Source organism: Diceros bicornis, chromosome 24 (genome assembly GCF_020826845.1).
Source record: "Diceros bicornis minor isolate mBicDic1 chromosome 24, mDicBic1.mat.cur, whole genome shotgun sequence".
In the NCBI taxonomy this organism is placed as follows: Eukaryota; Metazoa; Chordata; class Mammalia; order Perissodactyla; family Rhinocerotidae; genus Diceros; species Diceros bicornis.
In genome coordinates, this window is record NC_080763.1 from 5469369 (window position 1) to 5494465 (window position 25097).

At 41.4% G+C, this 25097-nt stretch overlaps 1 protein-coding gene across 1 annotated transcript in view; it reads right to left on the reverse strand.

Annotated features, from left to right (window-relative positions):
* Positions 1–7578, reverse strand: part of ATG14 (autophagy related 14) — a 39540-nt gene extending 31962 nt beyond the window's left edge. The window contains exon 1 of the mRNA XM_058566980.1: positions 7358–7578. Coding sequence (XP_058422963.1) covers positions 7358–7578 — 221 coding nt within the window. The remainder of the gene's footprint in view (positions 1–7357) is intronic.
* Between the last annotated feature and the right edge of the window lie 17519 nt (positions 7579–25097).

Below are 25097 nucleotides of genomic sequence, written 5' to 3' on the forward strand. Positions count from 1 at the left end.
TTAAGATTTTTTTTTTTTTTTGTGAGAAGATCAGCCCTGAGCTAACATCCATGTTAATCCTCCTCTTTTTGCTGAGGAAGATCAGCCCTGAGCTAACATCTATTGCCAATCCTCCTCCTTTTTTTTCCCGTTTTCTCTCCAAAGCCCCAGTAGATAGTTGTATGCCATAGCTGCACATCCTTCTAGTTGCTGTATGTGGGACGCCGCCTCTGCATGGTCAGACCAGCAGTGCATCGGTGCGCACCCGGGATCTGAACCCAGGCCGCCAGCAGTGGAGCACGCACACCCAACTGCCAAGCCATGGGGCTGGCCCCTACACCTAAGATTTTAAGCGTACAGGCCAGTGACATTAAATACACTCACTTGTGCAACCATCACCACTATCCCTCATTAAGACTATCATCTTCCCAAATTGAAACTCTGTACTCTTAAAGCAGTGACTCCCCAGAGCTAAATATTTTTTGAATTAGGATACCAACATGGTAAGAATTATTAGCAATCAAACTTTTCTTCCTTAAATTCCTTAGGCATACAAGGGAATGACGTTTATGGACAAATGCAATATGAAAAAAAACATGGTCCTTATTGGAATGGTTCTTTTAACTTGTGTTAGAATATGATAAAATATAGTAAAAACATATCCACTGGCAGGAATTAAGGTTAAGTCATTAATAGAAAATAGAAACAAAGCATTGTTTAGTTTCCATTGTAAAATGGGAATAATGCTTATCCTTCTTGGTTACAGAAATTAAATAAGATAAATGTGAAAGCATCAGATACAGGCACTTAGCAAATAATATACACTAGTTTCCCTTTTGTTCACTGCAATGAATAATTTTGGATTTAATCTTACTAATGTATTAAACTGAACTATACACATAAAAATATAGTTCAGATCTGGAAGTGAATTTAAGAATTAGCATAGCCCAGGAGTAAGTAAGGCACAACTACTCTGAGTTTCCTCCTTTTGAAAATAGGTTAGGGCCGGCCCCATGGCTTAGCGGTTAAGTGCGCACGCTCTGCTGCTGGCGGCCCAGGTTCGGATCCTGGGCGTGCACTGAGGCACCACTTCTCCGACCATGCTGAGGCCGTGTCCCACGTACAGCAACTAGAAGGATGTGCATCTATGACATACAACTATCTACTGGGGCTTTGGGGGAAATAAATAAACAAATAAAAATAAAATAAAATAGGTTAATAACTTACAGGTTTGTGGTGGGGAACAAAGGAGATAATTAATGTGAAAGCCTTTCATAAATTCTAAAAGGTATAATGATAACAGTAGCAAGTGATACTGATTAAAAACAAAAGCCATATTTTCTTAGATCCACATGTGCTGGTGTAAATACAATTAATAAGCTGCATGGGATGGGAGTTGAGACTCTTCTTGAAAGACAATCAAATGGCAGTAAAGCTGATAAACTCTTGTCGAAAGATGGGGAGTCCAGCCCGCTGTAGAGCTTTTGTTCTGCTGAGTGAGGTATACAAATGTGGGTCTAGAACTGAATTCTCAAGACAATAGATTTTTATAGTCTACAGTGAGTGACAACCAAAAAGATACTGGAGGGGGAACAGAAATGTCTAAAGGATAATTTTTTGGATATTGGCTGTGTCTTCCCCTTGAAATCTTCAGTAACATCTAAAATTTCTTGCTCATCCTTTATCCCATCTCTCAATTTGTTCAGCGCCCATATTTCTGTTTCCTGGTAGAAGTGTATCCACATATTCTTAAAACTCACAGTGAAGGTAATCCTGCATCATTCCTTACAAAAGCAATATCCATATGCTTATAAAGTGTCTTTTTTTTTTTTGCTCAAGAAGAGCCACCCTGAGCTAACATCTGTTGCGAATCTTCCTCGTTTTTTTTCTTGAGGAAGATTAGCCATGAGCTAACATCTGTGCCAACCTTCCTCTACTTTATACGTGGGTCAGCCCCACAGCGTGGCTGACAAGTAGTGTAGGTCCCTGCCTGGGATACGAACCCAGGCGGCCAAAGCGGAACATGCCGAACTTAACCACTACACCCTCAGGCCAGCCCTGTGTGTGTGTCTTTCTTTTTGATCCACTCCGTAAAATAACTGGTTCCTAAACCAGCAGCAGATTTTCCTGGATGCTATAGTGTCAGATTCTGTTTCCCATCTTATTCCCACATCTATCATAAGCTGGTAACCAATTTCTTTCCAGTTTTGAGTGGAAAGATTACTTCAACTTGTCAGTTATCTATAGGGTAACCCTGCTATTTTTGGTGTCAGATAAATGTATAACCCAGAAAATTATATTCCTGTTAAAAGACCTGTGATTTTAAAATGTTCATCAGTACAAGATCCAGAGGCGACTGTGTTGAGAGCACTGCTTAACATTATTCCTCTTCATTCTTAAAGAAGCACACAAGTTAAAAGATATAGATGAGAAAACAGAGAAGAAAGTGGGTATTGTTTTAGGAGGGAGCCAAGGTGGGGGAGGATGAAGGGACAAGGTGATGAGGACACCGACGTCTTCCCACTGAACAGCAGCAACAAGGCGAGGAGCTCAGCATGTTTCCATCCACCCATCTGTTAAGTTCACACTGTCCACAATATTACACAGACATGTTCCCTTCTTAAGAGTCAAAGGAACTAATTATTATGATAGATTTGTTCTTTAATATCTAATTTCCTTGAACTGCTAAACCATTAAAACCTGTATATTCAGCAAGTCTATTAATGACACTTGAAAAAATACACTTACAAGAACTTTGAGACACATCATCACACTCAAGATCACGTAGGCACAGCTAATTTACTAAAAAGAATCAGAGGCTAAAGAAGACTTTTTAAACTGTGCTGTAAGCATCCATATTTTATTTCCAAGTGGTTTCTCACAGTGAGGGGCTTTTCAAAGGAAAAGGAAAAAGAGTCTGAAAGCAAAGCACAGAATACAAAATTTTTCATCAATACTGAAGATAGTAGAGTATCTGACGATCAACCTTTGACCCACGCAATTTAAGGCTTATTAGTAGTCAGTGTGAATCTCTGAGAGCAGAGACCTGCCTTTCTCCTCTGTAACTGGCCAGAACATTTCATGCAGATAACTGTACCCAAAGAGAGCTCATTAAAAATGATCTGGTTGGGGCCGGCCCCATGGCTTAGCAGTTAAGTGCGCGTGCTCCGCTACCGGCGGCCCAGGTTCAGATCCCAGGCGCGCACTGACGCACCGCTTCTCCGGCCATGCTGAGGCCGCGTGCCACATACAGCAACTAGCAGGATGTGCAACTGTGACATACAGCTATCTATTGGGGCTTTGGGGGAAAAAAAAGGAGGAGGATTGGCAATAGATGTTAGCTCAGAGCCGGTCTTCCTCACAAAAAAAAATGATCTGGCTATTGGGACAGTGGTTCTGGGTCTCAAGAGATTCTCACATCCTACTAGATATTGGGCACTGTTCTGGGAACGAAGGAAAACAGACTCCCTTTCTTAAGGAAAACACAGTTCAGAAAAGGGAAAGCTGCAAAGTGAAGTGAAGCTGGCTGAGCAGACCACTGTGGCAGTCCTGTCATCCCTGACTCTAAAATTTCACTTTTATTTCTAAATTTTGAACGGTTCTGGTAATTGCTCTTTATCTTTCTGCTTGGTCAGAAAAAGAAATACACTATAACACACCCCTCTTCTGAAAATTCACCTTAATGCTCAGATTCAGCAGAGAATTTGTATCTCATTTTTTAAAATTGCATTGCCTTTGCCATTCCTTCAACAATATGCCTACTATGTGCGACCCACTGCCGCTGCACTAAGCACGGACTGACCAAAACCAGAATTCACGCCTTCGTGCATCTACATTCTGGATGCAGATATCTTCCTCAAATAAACAGCAGTACATATCATGCTCAGTACCGTGAAGCAACTGAGTACTGTGATAGAAAACACAAGTGGGAACCTACCTTAGTGGAGGTCAGGGAAGGCCTCCCTGAGGAAGTGACATTTAAGTTGAGACATGAAAGACAATCATTTCCTTGTCAATCACGAGGAACAGTGTTCCAGGCAGACGGAACAGCAAGGGAAAAGGCTAAGTGGCGGCAAAGTTTCACGTGTTTGAGGATTTGAGAGAAGGCCCCTGGCAACGGAGCAGGGAATATGAGGGCAAACGGCGTGAGTTTATTTTTTGAGTGCCTAATATACGCTAGATCTCATGCTAAGTACTCTAATGCATGCTCTTATCACTACTAGAAACCTACGAAGTTAGATACCCCGTCGTTTTCAAAATGAAATAAGCACAGGAGAGGTTAAGAAACCTGTTCAAAATCACATAGCAAGTGGTGGAGCTTATACTGAATTCAATGCAGCATGAACCCAAAGCCCACGTTTTAAACTCAACCTTACAGCCAAAGTTAGAGAAGCAAGCAGTAGCCAGATCACAGTGGACTTTATATGCCATAACGAGGAGCTTGGATTTTATTTTAAACGCAGTGGAAAGCCATCGAAAGGTTTAAGCAGAACAGTGACTTTATCTGATTTACATTTCTCCTGTGGCTGCTGTGTGGAGGCCAGAGGGAGGGTAGGGGGGAGATGTATGGGTAAAAGAGAGGAAACCAGTAAGTAGCCAGGAGACAAATGATGGTGGTCTGGACTAGGAGACAGATTCGAGATCTGTTTTGGAGCAGATCAAATTATACTTGCCAATGATTTAGATACAAGAAATAAGAAAGAAGGAAAAGTCTAGGATAACTCCCAGGTTTCTGGCTTTACTAACAAATGGATCATGATGGATAATAATGAAATGGTTAGGGATCAGACTAAGTTTGGGAAGGGGGATAGATTCATTTAATCATTCAAGAAATCTTCATTAAGCTTCTACCACGTGATGATACAGTAAAAGTACAAAACTGATAGTCTTGCTCTCACAGACCTTACATTATTGGAGAGGGGGCAGTTAGAGAAACTAATATGTAAACCAAAAGATGGTGATAAGTGCTATGGAAGACAATAAAGCAGGTTAATTGGGAAAGGAGATTACTATTTTAATTGAATGGTCAAAAAGAGTTTACTTCATGTATGAGCAGAGGCCTAAAGGAAACAAAGGAGGCTCCCTGAAGATTTCTGGGAGCAAAGAGTTCCTGGCAGTCTGAGTAAGATTGCAATGGCCCTGAGGCAGGAGTGTTCTTGGTATGTTTGAGGACTAAAAGGAGGCCAGGACGGTACAGCCGAGTACGTAAGCGAAACAATAATAGGCCATCAGAAGAGGAACAGACAATATAGAACACTGGTTAAGGACTTTGGCTTTTTTACTTTGAGTAACAGGAAACCCCTGGAAGACTGAACAGAGGAGTGGAGGAGCGGTGTTAACTCTGGTTGCAACGTGGATAAAGAGAGGAGTCAAGGAAGACTAGAAGGTTTTTTGGCCTGTACCAAAGAAAAATGAGGTTACTATTTACTGGCTTGGGATGAGCACGGGAGGAACAGATTTATCATGGGAAATCATGAGTTCAGTTTGCCATATTAAGATGGAGATACTTATTACAAATTTAAATACAGATGTTGAGTAGACAGCTGTTTTCTAGATTTCAGAGAAGTCTGGGTTGCAGATACCAGTCTGGCAGTCTTCAGCATCTAGATGGTATTTAAATCACAGGGATGGATCTAGTGAAAAGTATAGATACAGAAGAGGGTCCAGAACTGAAGCCCCGATAAAATCCATCAGTTAGAAATTTCCATCTCGGGCCGGCCCCGTGGCTTGGTGGTTAAGTGCACGCGCTCCGATGCTGGCGGCCCGGGTTCGGATCCCGGGCGCGCACCGAGGCACCACTTCTCCGTCCATCCTGAGGCCGAGTCCCACATACAGCAACTAGAAGGATGTGCAGCTATGACATACAACTATCTACTGGGGCTTTGGGGGGAAAAAATAAATAAATAAAATCTTTAAAAAAAAAAAGAAATTTCCATCTCATACTTAGTATTCTTATAATAAAACAACTGGTTTAATTTTTTAAAGCTATCACTTATTACACCAGCAGTTTCTAAAGTCATTGAGTGCCTCAAGGAGACACAGCAAAAAGCTTACCTCATACTAATCTCAAAAGAGAAAGAAATTAACTCCATTCATGATCAGAGGAACACTAGAACTCAAAACATTTCCAAATATAGAGTTTGTACAATCCAGCGGTTAAGTGCATGGTACATGGGTTTCGGCTGCCTGGATTTTAATTCTGGCCCCTACATTTATTGTCTGTGTGACCTAGGGCAAGGTACTTACTGTGCAGTTTCCTCAGCAGTAAGTTGGGGATAATAATTTATTGGGTTGTCATAAATGAATTAATACCTTAACTACTTTTTTTTTTTGGCTGGAAAAGATTCGCTCTGATTTAACATCGGTTGCCAATCTTGTTCTCTCTTTTTTTCCTCCCCAGAGCCCCAATACAGAGTTGTATATTCTAGTTCTAAGTCCTAGTTCTTCTATGTTTGCCCCCAGAGCATGGCTACTGACAGACAAGTGGTGTGGTTCCGCGCCCAGAACCGAACCAAGCGCCACGAACTTGAACTGCTAGGCCATCAGGGCTGGCTCATTAATCCCTGAACTTTTGCACTCAAAGAGTTAGCTATTCTACTATCACTGACACTAACTGATTAAAACAAATGTTGCGAGTGAGAGACCCTACAGCTAATCACACTAATTTTTCAATTATCTTAACCAAGGACTTGTAGCTCTCTGTTTAGATGTCAAAACAAGGCCAAAACACAGTCCTAAATTCAATTCTCTTAAGTAAGAGCTTGCAGCTCCCAGTATTTTAAAACAAAGCTAGAACACATCCCCAGACTCCTTAGGATCCAAAACAATCTTTGGAGGCAGAGGGAAAATGGAGCAACTAGCTAGTCCTAGCTCACACATTAGAGTGAGCCTGTCTGATAACAAGGTCCATCTGTGACACAGGCTAACAGGGCTTGAATCTCTCTTAACCAGTCATTTGATTCTCTTCTGGTCTCTCCTCTAGTGAATGAATGTGCTTTCGAAGACTGAGAAAGGTTAAACTAAGCTTTTGAATGGGAGTGCGGCAAAGAACCGAGAATCCAACTCTATGGCAGCAATAGGTGAAGACTTCTCCAGAGTCACCATCTATGCCTTTTCCCTAGTACCCAGGAGCACCGTGCGCTGACTCCTCTCGGTGAGTTATGGGGAAACGGCGACCTTCCCTCATTTGGCTCCCACGCCCAACCCCGTCACCGTCCCCTGGGAGCAAAGCGCCGGTGCAAAGCAGCTAGCTTCCCGACCTCCCCCTCCTCTCGCCGCACTCCGGGGCCCGAACCCGGGGCCTCGGCTCCCGCCTCCAGTCGCACGGCTACAGGAGACAGCCGGCGAAGAAACAATAGGGAAGTGGCGGCTGCCCTACCTCTCGCGGTCGCGGCCGTCGAAGTAGACGAAATCGCCGTTCTGGACGCACTTGGCGCAGGTCAGCCGGCGGCGGGTGGTGTTGCACAGCGGACACCGCTCGACCGCCACGTAGAGCCCCTCTGCATCGTCGACGCAATCCACGAGGTTCCGGGCGAGGGGCCGCGGCCCGCCGCTAGGAGCCTCGGGTTCGCGGGCTGCCTTCCCACTGGGAGACGCCATGATGGCCTGAGAGCAGAGCCAGTCACGTGGGATTTTGTTTTCAACCAGATGCATCCTGGGCGAGGAGGCGGGGCCTGGGCGGGCGGCCGGGCTCCAGCCAGCCCCTGGCCCGGCCTCCCGCAGCCCGGCCCAGTGCTCTTCCGGACTGCTGGGGGCGGCGGGCCCGAAGGGGGGCGAGTTATGTTAGAGGGCGGGGTCAGCCAGACAAACGTCATCCTCCGCTAGATCCTGCCAAGGCTACAAGTTAACGCCCCGAACTTGTGCAAGAAATAGTAATACGATGCCCTAAGGATTCTGGGGAAACGGATTGGGAACAAAATAAGGGAATTTCTTTAATTCGCTAGGATGCTTTTAAATTTGGCTCAAACCACAGCCAATAAAGTTGGGTGAGGGGGCTGGGTCTTGGAGCGAGTTTGAATTTTGGCCTACCCATCTCCTTAATAGCTGTGTGATTTGGGACAAATTCCTAATCTCTCTGTGCCTGTGTTTTTATCCGTTAAATGGAGATAATTACAGTACCTACCTGACGTCGTGACGATTAATAAGTAAATATGTTTAATAGTAATCTGATAGTACCTTACCGAAAATAGCTAACCAGTGGAAACAAGCGTGAAGGACCTGGGAATCCAAGTTGTAGCTTTCTGAAAAGTGAATTTTAAATTAATATCCAACATTCCTCCCCTACTCTGGGCAATGCTCTGAGACAAAATTTGAACAAGGTAGAATTTAACCTAAAAAGTAGATTCCTCCATTCTTTTTTTTTTCCCCTCTGTAAGGGTAAATAGGATGTTAGAGGATTAATTCCGAGTAATTAGTGTTGAATATGCCTCTAAACTACAGAAGGAAAAAAGAAAAGTGAGCATATAGGTCAAATTGTGATTCTCAAGGATTATTTTGGTAGGCTGTTATGGAAATTAAAAGAAACCTTAACTAAATTGGAGTTGTGAAGACCTGTACAGGGAGTTCTCATGCCCTATTACACATCGTCCATTTCCCCCAACAGGAAGAGAGGGCAGCTGAGAGGCAGGCTTGCATCTTCTGCAGGAAATAAAACTACTTTACTGCTGAAGGAAGATTTCTCTCCACCTGGCAATAGCTCAGCCAATGAGAAGCCATTACCACCCTGAACTGCTCCTTTCCCCCAATGGACTTTCCTTTAGAATAGGCCCCCCTACTCTCCCTTGTTCCTCTATGAAGGCAGCTTCCCTGTTTTCTAGATTTGCCTATGGTTTGCCATAGCATGCACATCCCAAATTGCAATTCTTTTGGCTGTTCCCAAATATTGAGATAAAATAACAGGCAAATTTGCTTTTTAAGCTGACTGTCAATTGATGAGTGCCCTCAATTCTCTCTCGAGCTGAGCTGGGACTTCTCTCCCAAGTTCCATACCCCAAGGTCCATAACTGCCTCCTAGGTGTAAAGTGATGTACCCTGGCCACCACCAACTCAGCATGTTGGAAACTGAACTCACTGTCCACATAAACCTGTTTCCTCCTCTTGGTGAAAGACAATCACTGACCACTTGGGAACAAGAGCCATGAGTCATGTGAGCCCCGCACCTCCCCATTAACCTCCACGTCTTGATCAAATGTTGATGATTCCACAACCTAATTAGGTCTTGAATCTGAACCCTTTACTCCATCCTCTTAGTCTTATCCCGTCTATTTTAATACCATTACACAGGATTATGAAAGTATGAAAAAAGCAAAAAGACCCTAAGCTATTTTCAAAATAGAGCTTACACTAAAACTGAACGTTTCCTGAAAGTTTAAGATGTATAAGTGAGAGAAAGAATTTTCTGATCATTTCAAACAAAAAGATATTTAATTTTTCTTAAGGTTTCGGATTTTCATGTTTCATTTGTATTCTGATAGGATCCTTCACAGTGCCTGTAGCTAATGGCCAAGATCATCTACTTTTTTTTTTAAACAAACTGAAGAATTTATTGAAAATTTTGAGGAAGATTGGCCCTGAGCTAACATCTCTTGCCAATCTTCCTCCTTTTTCCCTTTTCTCCCCCCTCCCCAAAGCCCCAGTAGATAGTTGCATTTCATAGTTGTACATTCTTCTAGTTGCTCCATGTGGGACGCAGCCTCAGCATGGCTTGATGAGCGGTGCGTAAGTCCACACCCAGGATCGGAACCCACGAACCCCGGGCCGCCGCAGAAGCTGAGCATGCGAACTTGACTGCTACGCCACCAGGCCGGCCCCACTACTTAATATTTTTAAAGGCAAAAAACAGACAAATTTCTATCCTGTTAGAGGATATTACACATATTATCTATATTATGCAGTTATTTGAAATTTCTATATATTGCTATGTATTTTCAGAGAACACATATTAATGTACTACATCTTGAACAAGAGCAGAGCATTAAATTTTAATGATGCTACAATCTCATTCTAGCAAGGACCTAACTCTCAAATTCTGAAATACGTTTACTTGTTCACTTTTTAAAGTAACAGACTCATTTTGAAAACAAAGTTTCTTCGTTTCTTAGGCATGGTTGCTCACAAAGAATCACTCTTTAATAAGTAAACTCAAAATGTACATGGAACATCTACAGTCCAGCTGTTTCTGTGCTGGGCTTATATACATATTCAGACCAATATACTGTGAGATGTGGAATGATATACTCAGGCTTTTTCAAAATTCTTTAAAATAGGATAGATCTTTTCAAATGCTTCATAGATCTCAGAACGTTCTTTGGCACCTATAAAGAAATTCAGGTTTACATAATCTTTAATATAAAAATACCAAAATTTTCTTAAAACTACGATTTCATTGTCATCTCCAATTACTTTTACTGTGATGACATCTCTTTAGGCATACCTGAGAAGTGACATTTATTGCTAGTAAGGAAGTCAGTGACTATAGCCATGTCCCCACACACAGACCCTAGGGCAGCGTTTTCCAGCACTTCCGCTCTGTGGGCATGTCAGTTCATTTTCTAGCCTCACAGGGCTCGGTATAAAATATGGAATGTTCTCTCAGTGTGCCATGAACGTGACCACAGAACATGACCTTCATCAGCACCGGTGGGCACTTTACCAGCAAAAGGGACCTCCTTTAATCTACTCATTTCTAGTTAACATCTCAATTCCCTAATACTGACTAACAGAATGAGACAAACTAGAGGTATTTTAAAGTTTTAAATTTCAATGTATGGGAAGGGATTATTAGAGGGAAAAATTGTACCAGTGTCACCTTTCCAGTCTTAAGTTTCAAGGGATCTTGATAGCATTACTGCCCTACGATAGATCCTCCTACCCTTTTATGAGGATAAAAACATGAAATAGACACAGTCCTCACCCTTGAGAGAGATTATCAGTCAGTCCCTCCCTCATCTCTCACCACCACCCACCACTAAACTACTTGCACCTTCAAAGCTATGCAGGCACATTGTGCTAAGGGTTACAGACTGGTAGTACTTATGTTTATATGGAGCTGTCAGCTAATCAACAAACTATTATCTGACATTGGGCAGGAGGCAAGGAGATTAATGAATATAAAAACTATTAGCATGAAGAGAAAAAGAAAATAGCTCAAGTTGATCAAGTCTCTTCCTTGAAAGCTATCAAGTTAGAGAGGAGGAAGGCTCAGTATGAGGGCAGAAATAACATGTGAGAAGTGGTTATCTGGTTTAATTATAGGACTAATGGGAGGGAATTACCAAAAGGAAGATCACCAGATTCGAGAAGCAGGTAGAAATGAAGATTCAGAATCAAGAATGAGCTATAATAATAATTGAAAAAATGGAAAATAGCTAGTGTTGGCAAAGATAAAGAGAAATTGGAACCCTCACATACTGCTGGTGGGAAAGAAAAATGGTTCAGCCACTGGGGAAAACACTTTGGCAGTTCCTCAAAAACATTAAAATAAGAATTACCATATGACCCAGCAATTCCACTCCTGGGTATATACCCCCCAAATTGAAAACAGGTACTCAGATAAATAGGACACACGTAGACGCATATTCATTGCAGCACTATTCACAATAGCCCCAAAGTGAAAACAACTCTGTGTCTATCAACAGATGAATGGATAAACAAATTTGTGATGTATACCTACAATGGAATATTATTCAGCCTTAAAAAGGAATGAAGTACTGATACATACTACAGTGTGGATGAGCCTCAAAAACATTATGCTAAGTGAAAGAAGCCTAACACCAAAGATCATAAGCGATATGATTCCATTTCTATGAAATATCCAGAATAAGTAAATCCATAGACACAGAATGCAGATGGGTGGTTGCCAGGGGCTGGGGGAGGGAGGAATAGGGAGAATCTGTTTAATGAGATGGGATTTTATTTTAGGGTACTGGAAATGTTTTGGCACTAGATAGAGGTGGTGGTTGCACGACACTGTGAATGTACTAAATGCCACTGAATTGTGCACTTTCAAGTGGTTAAGTTTATGTTATGTGAATTTCACCTCATTAAAAAAATTTTTTTAAAGATACAAAGATGAAGCTTTTAAGCTTTTAACAAAGATTAATATTTTAAACTTATAAGCTTAAAATATTTTTGAGAGGTAATGGCAAAAATTACTTCTTCATTGCCAAAAGGTTTACTATCTGTGAGTGTCCACCCCTAAAGATGGGGTGGGGAGGAGGGCAAGTTACTGACATAGATAACAAAACTCTGTACCTTTGGAGTAGGAACAACCTCTCAAATCTTGGCCGATTTTAGTTATAGCACTAAAATTTTAGTTTCTAAAGAGACTGGTTTTGTAGAAACCAGTTAGTTGGGGAAGAAGTAAAACACCATTATAAAAAACTCTCTGCCTCTGGTTTGATAGACTTTTTCAGCTTCCGGATATGTTTGAAGGCAACAGCTTTCTCAGGATACAGTGAAGGAGAGTAGGTATAGCAAACACACACATCCCCTCCACTCCCCCCACACCAAGGTTCTTTTTATCTTGAATTGAGGAACAAAGTGTCTAGATCCAGCATTTTGGGTAACTATGTACTTTAGTTTTTTCATAACACTTAAAATAAATCATACCTAAAAGCATTACATTCAAGCCCCAAAGAGTATAGCATTCCAGGCTGCCCTGGTGGCGTAGCGGTTAAGCGCACGCGCTCCGCTCTGGCGCCCCGGAGTTCGCAGGCACCGATGCACTGCTTGTCAAGCCGTGCTGTGGCGGCGTCACATATAAAGTAGAGGAAGATGGGCACGGATGTTAGCCCAGGGCCAGTCTTCCTCAGCAAAAAGAGGAGGATCAGCATCGGATGTTAGCTCAGGGCTAATCTTCCTCACGGGGGAAAAAAAAAAAAGATGAGTATAGCATTCTGGCATCTCCTGGAGGACAGAAAACACCCACTGCCCAAGAGGAAACAGACACTGAAAGTTATCATTTTATACCAAAGAAAAACAAGTTTAGACACAAAAGGGCTTTAGGGAAATTATCTAGTACAATTTCTTCATTTCTTATGTGGGAAAATGAGGCCCAAGAAGTTGAAGTTTCCCTGAATCACGAGTAGCAGCTATGGGAGAAGACCTCATGTATCCAGTTCCTTCCTTTACACCAAAAGGCATCAAATAAACATTGACAGGATTTGTAACAGGGTATTACAATGAGGGGACTTAGTCAAATATTTCTTCACTGAAATATTGACATCAAAACTTTGGGGCCAATTTAGGTTCCCTTATAGTCCTATTAATAATCAATCTATAAGCAAACATCCCAATTTTCAGCACCAGACTTGGATTAGATGACCCTTGCCTTTTAAGCAAAATATATCAGTCCTTTCCTTCAGGTAATAATGACCAACCCTTTGGGGGATCAACACCATTCCATGGTGACAGAGGTGGAAATTCTGTGGCTGCCGCATTGGGGAAAGGACTGGCTTTGAGACCAAACCATACTAGCTCAAGTGCCAGCTCTACCGCTAACTAGGTTTGAAATCACAGGCAAATTGCTTAATGTCTGCGTTTGTTTCTTACCTGTAAAATAAGGACAATAGCCTTCTCATGGGTGTGCTATAAGGGTTACGTGAGCAAATGTTTGTAAAAAGTCCTTTGTAAATCATAACATTTTACAAAACCTAAGCCGTTTTCATTGCCCTAGAAAATGTACTTCAGGACGAGGGTGTTGGGATGGCTGGTCCAAGTACACATGGCTGAGCATCTGGTTCTGTAAGAGCCAGGATCACATAACCTGTTTATGTCTGTCTCCTTCACTAGGGCTCGATTCTTGCCAGATGGGGAATGTGTTCTATTCACTTTTCATCCTCAGCACCTAAAACATTATGCGTACCTGGTAGGCACCTAAAGTTTATTAAATATCTATCATCTGTCAATAAGGTTTGTAAGCTCATCCCTACCCCTTAGCCAGCCCAAATATTAATTTCCAATACTACTTGGATTTGCCAATTCTATTCTTACACCAAGTCACAACTACACATCATATTTTCCCAAGTGATACCATATGTGTGTGCACACAAGTGAAAATCTTACAATTTCAAAAAAAAAAAAAAAAAACAGCATGAAACCCCTCAAGGTACACATTTTGCAGTATATACAGATTTGCTATTGTGGGGGATCCCTGATAAGACCGACAGGGATAGTCTACTCTCTCTCTCTGGCCCACTCACTAAGAAGTCTGGTCATTTTTATGCTGCCCTCTGACCTAGTCGTTTCCAAGAACCACTGATGTCTAGCTGATTGAGAGTGACCCTCAGTAACCAAGACCCAGACCCAGCTTCTTAGTCCTTTATGCTGGAGAAAAATAAGTACATGTGAAGCATTTTATTAAACCCTCTTTACACTTCATATTCTCATCTTAGGGCAAGGCATCACGGCAAATTTCCAGTCTTTTTCAATGGTAGGAAGGAGATACAAAGAGTGTGCTTTCACCTAGGTAATAACATTTATACCACGGCTACCATATACCTGGCACGGTTTTTCTGCCTCCTCACAACACTGAGCAGGTAGCTTCTGTGGCCACCTGCCTTTTGCGTATGTGGAAACCAAGGTGGAGAACTTCAACTCACCCAAATTCATACAGCCTACGTGGGAAAGCCTGGCTTCAAACTGGACAACTGGTTTCCAGAGCCCAGCCTCTTAGCCAGCACACCTGCTGCCTCTCCCTACTAAGAGAGTATGTATCACTCCTTCAGCTGACAAGGAGGATTAGGGAAAAGATGCCCAACAGACCACACAGATGTTTTCACAGGTGTCTAAAGAGCTGGGGACAGGGCAGGTAGGTGAAGATGGTGGGCTCTGGAGCCAGGCTGCTCAAGTTACCACCTGTGCTGCAGCACACGCAGCTGTGATATTACTAAGGTTACTTAACCTCTCCACCGTCCCCATTTTACAGGTGAGGAAACAGGTATTAAGTACAACCTCACTGAGTTAACTAGAACCCACATAAAAGCTCTCATCACAGTGCCTGGCACGTGAGTGCCCAAAACATGTTAACTCTATTATGTCTGACCTTAGAAGTGAAAATTAACATATCTGCTGTTAATTGTATATTATTCCAGCAGATCCTGGCTATACTATTAATTTTACTGTGGTTTGGGGGAAAGACACGGGTCCTAAATGTCATGCAAGCCATAGAAAAGCAGCACGGTCCTGGGACAACAGTGTGAAGCTTGGCCCAGGTCCCACTGCTTTTTGCTGTCAGGGACCATGACAAGGTAGGATAGGTCCTTGGCTCACTTAACTATAATTAGTACATTCAGATGTAGCCTTGGACATGGTGGCTGAAGCTTTGGCACCTCAGAGGAGTAAGAATTTCACATGGATAAATTGTTTTCAAAGACCCTGCAAATGGTACATGATAACGATGTTTTCAAATTGCCACTTTTGTATTATGTATATTGGTGTTCTACAGTTCCAACCTAGGGAAGAGCCCGGATCCGTTATTTAATATAGTGAAAATCAAACGGCATTTGTAATTACAATCCTCTAAGGTTTTCTAGGCAAAAATTATTTACCCTTGTTGGGACTTTGCTTTCAAAATAGCTCTGCAGAGTCTTGCCATGTTGGAGTCGACAACGTGAGCCTCTAGGACTCCACTAGATACTGGACATGACCATCCCCAGCTGAAGCTCTAGAGGTAAGGCTCAAAGGAGGCCTCCTTGATCTCTTTCCCCAGATTTACACTCAAAATTGGGCCCGTGAGTTCTTAAGCCCTTTGCAGGTGAAAAGAGTCTAGGTGCCTAAGGATAAGGAATAAGGAGCATTTGTCTCTGCGTTTGGAGCAAAAGTAACCTAAACCACATAGTTCTAGGTAAAAGTACTTGAAGACAATACAGTATAAACAAGGGAAAACCTCAATAGATAATAATTACTCATATTTCAGTAGTAAGACATTGACTGGCTTTTACTTCACAATACAAGCAGAAATCTGGACTTCAGTTAATGTCTCATTCCCCTCCTCCACAAAAGTGATGATCTACATCTTGCAAGAATAAAGAAATTTAGCTTCGCCTATTCTGTGTGCTGAACGCATTAATCAATTTTAAGGGAAGTGTATTGTACGGTCTTCAGTATTGAGTGTTGACAATTCTTTACTTTTGTGATTTGAAACTTCCAGCAAATGTGTACATGAAAGTATTTTTTTTCCTTTTAATTTGGGGTAAGTGGGAAAGCTAGTTTGAATTAAGGATATTTAAAGAAACTTGTTTTTGTGTACCTATAATAGCAACTTAGCCTGTACTGGCAATTTGCACTTCTAATAAGACTGATTTGTAATGACACACAGCAGGTAGTAGAGAGTATCCTTCCAAATGTCTTGACAAGTCTGTTTTCTTAAGTAGGGCATATATTTGCCTCCAATATCTATAACTATTCAATTTAGTGGCAGGCTTTTCTGCCTTCCTTCAGGACGTAGAAGTAAACTTTGTTAGTCACTAGGGGCTCTTAATCATTCGAGCCTCTAAACTGGTGGCCTCTGAAGAACTGTAGCTTTGTTGTATTCAAAATGTTCTGGAATCCCCAACATGCTTCCGTACTTTGAAGACACATTAGTTATTTCTTAGAAAGAAAACAAACTATAAAACTTTACTGAGAGTTCTAAAAGACTTAAGAACAGACATTCCACGTTTTTGGATGCTGAATGATAACTATCAATTTTTCTCAAATTAACTCAGGTAATGCCAAAATCTCAATTTTTTCTAGATGGGGCAAGATTTTATAAAATTCTAAAGTTTATTTGGAAGAATAAATATTTGTGAGGAGCTAAGAAACAAAGAGAGAAGCAATGAGGGGAAACCAGTCCTGTCAGATAGAGAGACCATGAGCATCACAGCACATTTATTCCACAACAGGAGAGACACAAGAGGATTATCACAGCATAATCCTGGAGCACAGACAGATCTGGAGAACAGACCTACACATAAAGTCAAGGTCAACAGGAGCCGTCACAAATTAATCATGAGAAGAATATGTCGTGTCAAGATGGCTGGCTGGCTACATGGGGGTGGGGCATAATCAGTGTGGCTCATGCCATATAAACCAGGCATTCATCTTGGTACAGAAGAGTAAAATGTGTAAAAACTCAAACAACATTAGACTTCAGTAGAATGGTATGGAAAAGAGTCTCGACCCTTTACCTCAAGAACTTTTAAAACCCTGCTTTAACATAAAAATAAGGCAACGGGAAAAAGTCACAAATGTAACAAAGAGTAATTATTATTATTATTTTTGCTGAGGAAGATCCACCCTGAGCTATCATCTGTTGCCAATCTTCCTCTTTGTAAAAAGAGTAATTATTTTTAATATTATGGTGAACTCATACAAATCCTTAGAGGAAAAAGAACTAATGAAAACTAAGGAGGCAAAAGGAGTAAGTTATGTACACTATTTACAAAAGATAAAATACTATTTCTTGGATTTGTTGAACAGTGGTCAATTTCTGATTACAGTGAGGTTAAGCAGTGAGACCATCTCACTCACACAGTTAAAATTTTCTTTTGTACCATTTTGTTTGAATGTTGCTGAGGGTTGCAAAAGACACAGATACATTGCTGGTAGGAATGGATGATATAGGAGAACTGTATTGTATATGCCTTTAACAATTTGGTAATTTGTACTAAAAATCTTAAATGGTCATATCTTTGAACAAAAGTTCCATTTCTGAGCATCCACACTGATAAAATAATTCTCTACACATGAAAACAGCCAAAGGTTTGTGTCATGTAAGCAGCAAACAAAGAAGGGACATTTAAACACCTAACAATGGGAGAATAAGTTGGATGCAATAACATGTTAGGATAGAGGTCAGGAAACTTAGGCCAGCTGGCCAAATCCAGTCGGCTGCCTATTTTTGTAGCCTGTGAGCTACGAATGATTTTTATATTTTAAATGGTTGGGCAGGGGCAGGGAGAGAAGATTACATGATTACAAGTAAATTATGTGACCTATATTAAATTCACATTTCAGAGCCCTTTCCTTTATGCAATGTCTATAGCTATTTTCACACTACAATGGCAGAGTTCAGTTGTTGCAGAGACCCTATGACCTGCAAAACCTAAAATGTTTAGTATTTGGCCCTTTACAGAAAAAGGTTTACTGAGGGGCCGGCCCGGTGGTGCAGGCGGTTAAGCACGCGCGCACTGCTGCGGCAGCCTGGGGTTTGCCAGTTCGGATCCCGGGCGCACAGTGATGCACCACTTGTCAAGCCATGCTGTGGTGGCATCCCATATAAAGTGGAGGAAGATGGGCATGCATGTTAGCCCAGGGCCAGTCTTCCTCAGCAAAAAGAGGAGGATTGGCAGATGTTAGCTCAGGGCCGAACTTCCTCACAAAAAAAAAAAAAAGAAAAAAGAAAAAGGTTTACTGACCCTTCTGCTAGAACATTGTGCAGCTGTTAAAAACCTTCATGAAGAGTTTGTAAGAATGAGTTAAGCTACATGTCATATTGGTTGATAAAAAGTATGTAAAGATGAATGATGAATGTACATATCAAAATGACATAAAAAACACGAAAAAAGTTACCTTGTTTTGGGTACTAGGACTGATGTGTGATGTTATATTCCTTTCTACTTTTCATTTTTTCCAGGTATTCTATAACAGCAAGAATTACTTTATAATGGTGAACAAGCTATTTAAAAGGAAAAGCAAAGCACACACACAGCTGTTGAATTTTATCAAAGTGAGAAAATAATCTTGAACTTACCTGTCAACACAACTTTTCCCGATGCGAAGATAAGCAACACCACTCGTGAGTTTACCATCCTATAAATAAGGCCAGGAAACAGTTCAGGTTCATAACTGTTAAGACGTAAAAGGAAAAAGTTAAAAAGAGCACTATCCACCTACTCTCCCATAATATTCAAGACCCAATATAGTAAAGCTGCATATTAGAGCAGCTTTAAAAAGCTATTTTACCAAAAACCTTCTGGCCATCTTGATAAAAGTAGTCTTGAGTGTCCTGGGTAGTTTCTTGTGGCAGTCAAAAGAAAATTCACTTGTGATTATAAGATTTTTTTCAAGTGCAAGTCATCCTAAGCTATTAGAAACTTGGGCATGATATTTTTTGTTGTGTGTGAGGAAGATCAGGCCTGAGCTAACATCCATGCCAATTCTCCTCTTTTTGCTGAGGAAGACCAGCCCTGAGCTAACATGTATTGCCAATCCTCCTCCTTTTTTCCCCCAAAGCCCCAGTAGATAGTTGTATGTCATAGTTGCACATCCTTCTAGTTGCTGCATGCGGGACGCGGCCTCAGCATAGCCAGACAAACGGTGTGTCAGTGCGCGCCCGGGATCTGAACCCGGGCCGCCAGTAGCAGAGCACGAGCACTTAACCACTAAGCCACGGGGCTGGCCCCAGCCATGAGATTTAATGTATTAAGATCTTGTTGGTTAAATGGGCTGCATCTTTCAAAAAAGTCTATCAGTAAAAATACATAAACACATTTTCTAAATTTTCCAAGTTCCCCAATAATAAGCACATTTTGTATGCATTTATAAACTGCTAAAGATTTTTAGCAGATACAACCTAAACAATTTTCTAGACCACTTATTTGTCTTTGGACAGGTACTGTATAAAGAAAACTAAATTATCCCAAGTTTTAAAAATTCAGAATTTGTTCCTATAAGTAGTAACTCATATTTACTACTAAATGGAAGCTGGCTTCTCCATGGAACAAAAGATGACAGGGTTAAAAACTGCTTCTACCACACTCGACCATGAGAAGGGGAGAGAGAACTAGACAGGCATGAGGAGCCTACAAAAAAGAAGTCAGGAGGTAAGAGGAAGCTGATAAAATAAAACTATTCTCAAAAAAAAAAAAAAAAAAAAGCTAATGAAGAACAGATAAGAAAAAGAAGTCATCTGAGAAATGTAACACTAATACACATGAATCTCTGCCCTTAAAGGGTGAATCCAGACCACAGGGAAAAACTCCATTCCATTCTGCAATGAATAAGACCCATGCAACAGCAGATGTAAAACCTCTTATTGGCACCCGAGAGATGCATCACAATGGTGAGGCTCCCGTTCTCAAGCACATGGAGATCGCTGTAGGTGGACCTGTCTTTCTGGGACATCACTCTATCAAGTCAAGACTTCTACCCACTAGCCACTTCCTGACACTGGGGAGACACAATACTAGCTGGAGCGCTGGAAAACCCCTCTGGGAACTATGAGGTTTGAGCCAAGAAAGTGAAGGCTGGAGGCACAGAAGGAATGTTTCCATTTGATCTTCCAACTGAATCTTAGGACTCTAAGAGGGAAAAGAGAAAACAAAAGTATGTAAATGATGGTGAACGGCATTTGGCTTCCAGAACCATGGTTTTATGGTACCAGCATAATCTCCTGATTAGAGATTTACTTCATTTTATTTCTTCTCTGTCTCATTTCAAAAGCAGTTTGAAGCAGGGGGAAAAAAAAAGGGAAGTTTTGGTTAGGGATGGAGAACACTTCACGAGGATGGAGAATAACAAACACCTGCCAGTCTCTTGGCCAACCCAACTTTGACTCATCGTTCAAGTCTCAGCTTACATGTCACTTCCCTGAAGAAGTCTTCCTTGACCTCCACACCTCCCCCATTACATTAAGTATCTATCCTGCTTGATGGTACCGTAGCACTCCAAGGGGTGTTCACCTTCATACTTACCATATTTCATTATTGCTTTTGGCTTGTCTGTCTTTTAGACAGTGAATTCCATGAGGGCATGGGACCATGGCTGTCTTGACTGTCACTGTCACATCTGCTATACAGTAGCCACATAGATTTTACTCATTTAAGAAATATTTATTATCAGGGTATCTTTGATTTTAAACTTGAAGAGAAGGGAGAAAAATGCTCAGGGAAAACTGAAGACAATTATGGCATGGCAAATTGATGGAGAAGATGCCCAGTAACAAAGAAGATATTTATATTATCAGATGCTGATAATACACATTTGTAAAACCTGGGAAATTAAATGAACTTGAGGTTTTAACATAAGGCAAACTTGACCTGATAATTATAGCTGATGTGTGCCATGGCCCCCACAGGGCTACAGACAATTAAAGAGAGGCCTCACTTTAAAGATAAAACTTGTTGAGAAAGAGGTGCTTTAACACCCTCATGTCACGAATTCCTACACCGGAGTTGTAATCCATAACCTAAGGATGGAGGCCAAAATGGAGAGCATTTGTGGGAGGCAAGAAAGAGACTAGAATGAGACAGCTGTGAGAACACAAAGAAAGCTTTCTGGCCAAATTTAAAAAGGTGGATGAGATCATAAAATTGGCTCAGAAGAACGACCCGTGATGGGCCCACACCAAGTGGCTAAAAGCAGTGTATCTGATGAATTCTCATCTTGCCCTACTGGCAAGTATATCTTCTAGAAAGCAGAAGTAGTGACAAGAGGCCCTCCTACTGTTGATTTAAATCTGATCTGCAAAGAAGACAATGTTGGTGAAAAAGAAATGAAATGACACTTGGGAGGAATTCACACATCATTTTAGAGCCCTAAATGGCCGGACAGGGGAATGCTAAGTCTAGTATTGCCATGTACCTTAGATTTCAGGCAGAGATCTCTCATATGTTCAGAAAAAGTTGGTTCAGAGAAAGATAGATGGAGGCCCATGGTTGAGAATCTGAAGATGAGATGGCTCATGTGTCGAGAGTCTTAAAGGTTTTACAACGAATCTACAAATTATGCCATGATTTAACAGAGAGAGAGATACCTAAAGAGGCAATATGTCTCGCATGGGGGGCTTCCTACTGAATGAACTCAATGGTTACTTGATGGGCACTCAATAAGCATATGTCGAAAAAAAATTGATGCAGAGGAAAAAAACATACAATCAAGGGGAAAATAAACACTGCATGAAGAATATCATAAAAGCTGAATCTCAGAATGAACTAAAATTTTTAAAAAGTTAGGAAAAGACAAAACAATTTTAAACTTCCGTTCAGATCATGTGTTAAAGCACAGCTACGATTCCCTATCCACTCCATTAAACAGAATGATTGCTCAAAGGCAAAGAGAAGGAAAAGTGTTGAGTGAAAGGAGTTAAGTTCAAGCTAGATCAAGAGAATTTAAGAGCATCTGTGATTCTAAGCCAGTTCAAGCACCTTGGCCCAAGTGTATATCCCAAGGCGTGGTGAGATTTGGTGTTGATCAGTCAACCTCCATCACTGCGCTCCAAGGGCCTGAGCACCACCGCAGCTGACGGAGGAAGACAAGGAGCGCTGGCTGTTGGGGCGGGAAGCGACATTTGGAGAAGCCAGGCAGGCTGGAGCTACTCCCCCAAGGAACATAAATATGCTAAAGAAGAAATTGTGGTGGGGCTACAGCTACACAGACAAAAAGAAAACCCTCAAACAAACTCAGCAGGACAAAAACTACATAGAATTGCCTTCACAGAATGTGCTGCGGCCATTCTTTGTCATCTTCTCTCCAACCATTTCTCTTCTCACCAGCTGTCGGCTCCTTCAAACTCGCCTACCCCATCTCACACCCCTTCTTTCCCACCACTGCCACTACCCCCAAGCCAGGTGTGCCTGTGTTAGAAATCTATACATCAGTGGGTCTCAACTGTGGGCCTCTGGCCAGCAGCATTGGCATCACCTGCGAGCTTGTGAGAAATGCAAATTCAAGCCAAGTCATCGGTGATGCAGCCTAGGCAGGAATTGTTTAACAAGCTGTCCAGGTGTATTACTATGCAATTTAATTTTGAGAACCACTATTTCAAACGATTGGACACATATGGTCATCAATGAGGACTTAGGCATAACATTTTAACCCTTTCACCTGCTGTGCCTTTAAAAAAATTACATTTTCTCTGAAAGATACATAATATAAGCAGCCCATAATACAACTTTAATTATCTTGGTAAACTCAAAGTTAAGCTATATAACAATCATACCTACTGAACTGCTGATGGGTTAGCACCAAACCTTCCAGCCTGATGGGAAATCTCACATCACAGCTTCCAACCAGGTTCTGAATTTTAAAATTGAGGAATCTGGCAGGGAACCCAAGCTTCTGTATCACACGAGCAAACTTTCTCGCTGCAAGTTGAGACTGCTCTTCACTGGGGAGGGGCAAAAGTATTTAAAGAAGTCTTCATCACTATGTCCTCTGTACTACTTGGGCTGTATTCACACACTTCTGATTGCATGCTGAGCATCTGTACCATGCTTATCTTTCAGTGTACACTAAGGTGTAGACTTGGAGGACAAGGACCTTCCTCCTCTACTTTTGTCCCTAGCACCTTGTACAACATACAGTTGTTGAACTGAATCATAAACAGATTTGTTTTGTCATCTCTCATATACAACGTATTTTTTTCTTTTACTTAAGTGCTAATAGATAAAATTAACTATTCCACTGGTTCTCCAAGTGTGTGCTCAGACCAGCAGCAGCATCACCACCTGAGAACTTGTTAGAAATGCAAAGTCCCAGGTCCCACCTTAGATGTGCAGGCACTCTGGGGATGGGGCCCAGCCATCTGTGTTTTAACAAGCCCTCCAACGATTGATGCGCAATCAAGACGCAACGATTGATGCGTCTGGTCTAAAGTGTGTGTCATTTAGATGAGAACAGTAGCAAGAGAAATCAGGACACACGCATACAGAAAAACTCACCATGAGGAAGTAAGATATGTGCCAACTGAGTAGCATAGACAGGATGTCAGGACTTGGGTGTTCATGGGACAAATTGTAAAAAAAAACCCAAAATTAAAATATACTTCAAAACCTGCCCAATTTTGCTCAGGCTTTCTCACACAATTGTCATTCAACTCATATCCAATACGTGAAAGAAAGAAATTCTTCTGACTTTGTTGCCATGTTCGAAGTGTTTGTCCTACTCCCGCCCTAATCCATGTCAGAGAATGTGAAGTCCTGAGATTTGAGGTTTATTTTTCATTCAATACTTTTCAATGGTCACTGCCAAAACAAAACAATGAGTAATAGGGGCTGCCAAACAGGGCAGGGAAATCATGTGAACTCGGCCCTCTCTCACGGGTTATCCCCATCTTTAAGTTGAAAATCAGAAGCAGCTGACCAGTAAGCCAGATTGAAATTGTTGTTTGCCTGGACCAAAGGAAGCAGCTGATTCCCTTCCCTATCTAGATCCTTCTCAACACTGCCCCCTCTTACGCATCTTCATTACTTCACGTACTTCACCTCACTTCACGTTGCATCTCCTCATCCATTTCTAACTCCGGAAATGTCCCCGGCCAGACCATGTCCCCAAGTTAGCAATGAAATAAACTGTTTCTATTTTGAAAAACATTTCACCTAAATGACCCATTACATTTCCCATAGTGCTAGTGTTTATAAGGTCAAATTTCAAGAGTTTGCATAGCCCTGTAGTTTCTTGGGGTATTAGCTGTGACTATCACACAGAAATTCCCATTCAAACAAATAACCAAGTCTACGTACATGCTCTTGTACAGACATTAGAAAACAGATTAAGAACCTTGAAATGTCACCACCAGTGGTGATACCCACTGATAAATTTGACCCTTCTGTACTTTTCCTATGCAAACACAGGTATCCCTCGCTATGCAAACTCTGGTTGTTACACCTAAAGAGAATAGGTTTGGGTAAATTGAGATAATTCTAACATCTCTTACACTAACCAAACTTTCACACCTCTCCAAAACAAGAACCAAGTACTTGTTATCGCTTATTATCTGAACTCACTATCCCAGCTTCAGTATCAGATCTTAGGAAACAAATTCAGATAGGGAAGGATACCCATGAATGTGTATGTAATATGAGCATATTTTGAAGTGAAAGTTGGATCATAAACCTACAATTTAATTGCCTGCCCCCTCCAAACTTAACATGATGTGACCATCCTTCCAACTCAGTGTGTGTTTTAATGGCTAAACACAATTTTATTTTATGATCTAATCAAAAATCTGTTACTAGATATTTGTTTTCCCCATTTTAAACAATGCTGAAATGAACATCCCTGCAGATATCTTGCAGAGTTGTCCAATAATGACTTAAAAATGGAGATTTCTAGGTCAAAGGATACACAGACCAACAGAAGAGCCCAGAAATTTACTCTGACACATGTAAAGAAATTAATATGTAAAAACAGGTCGG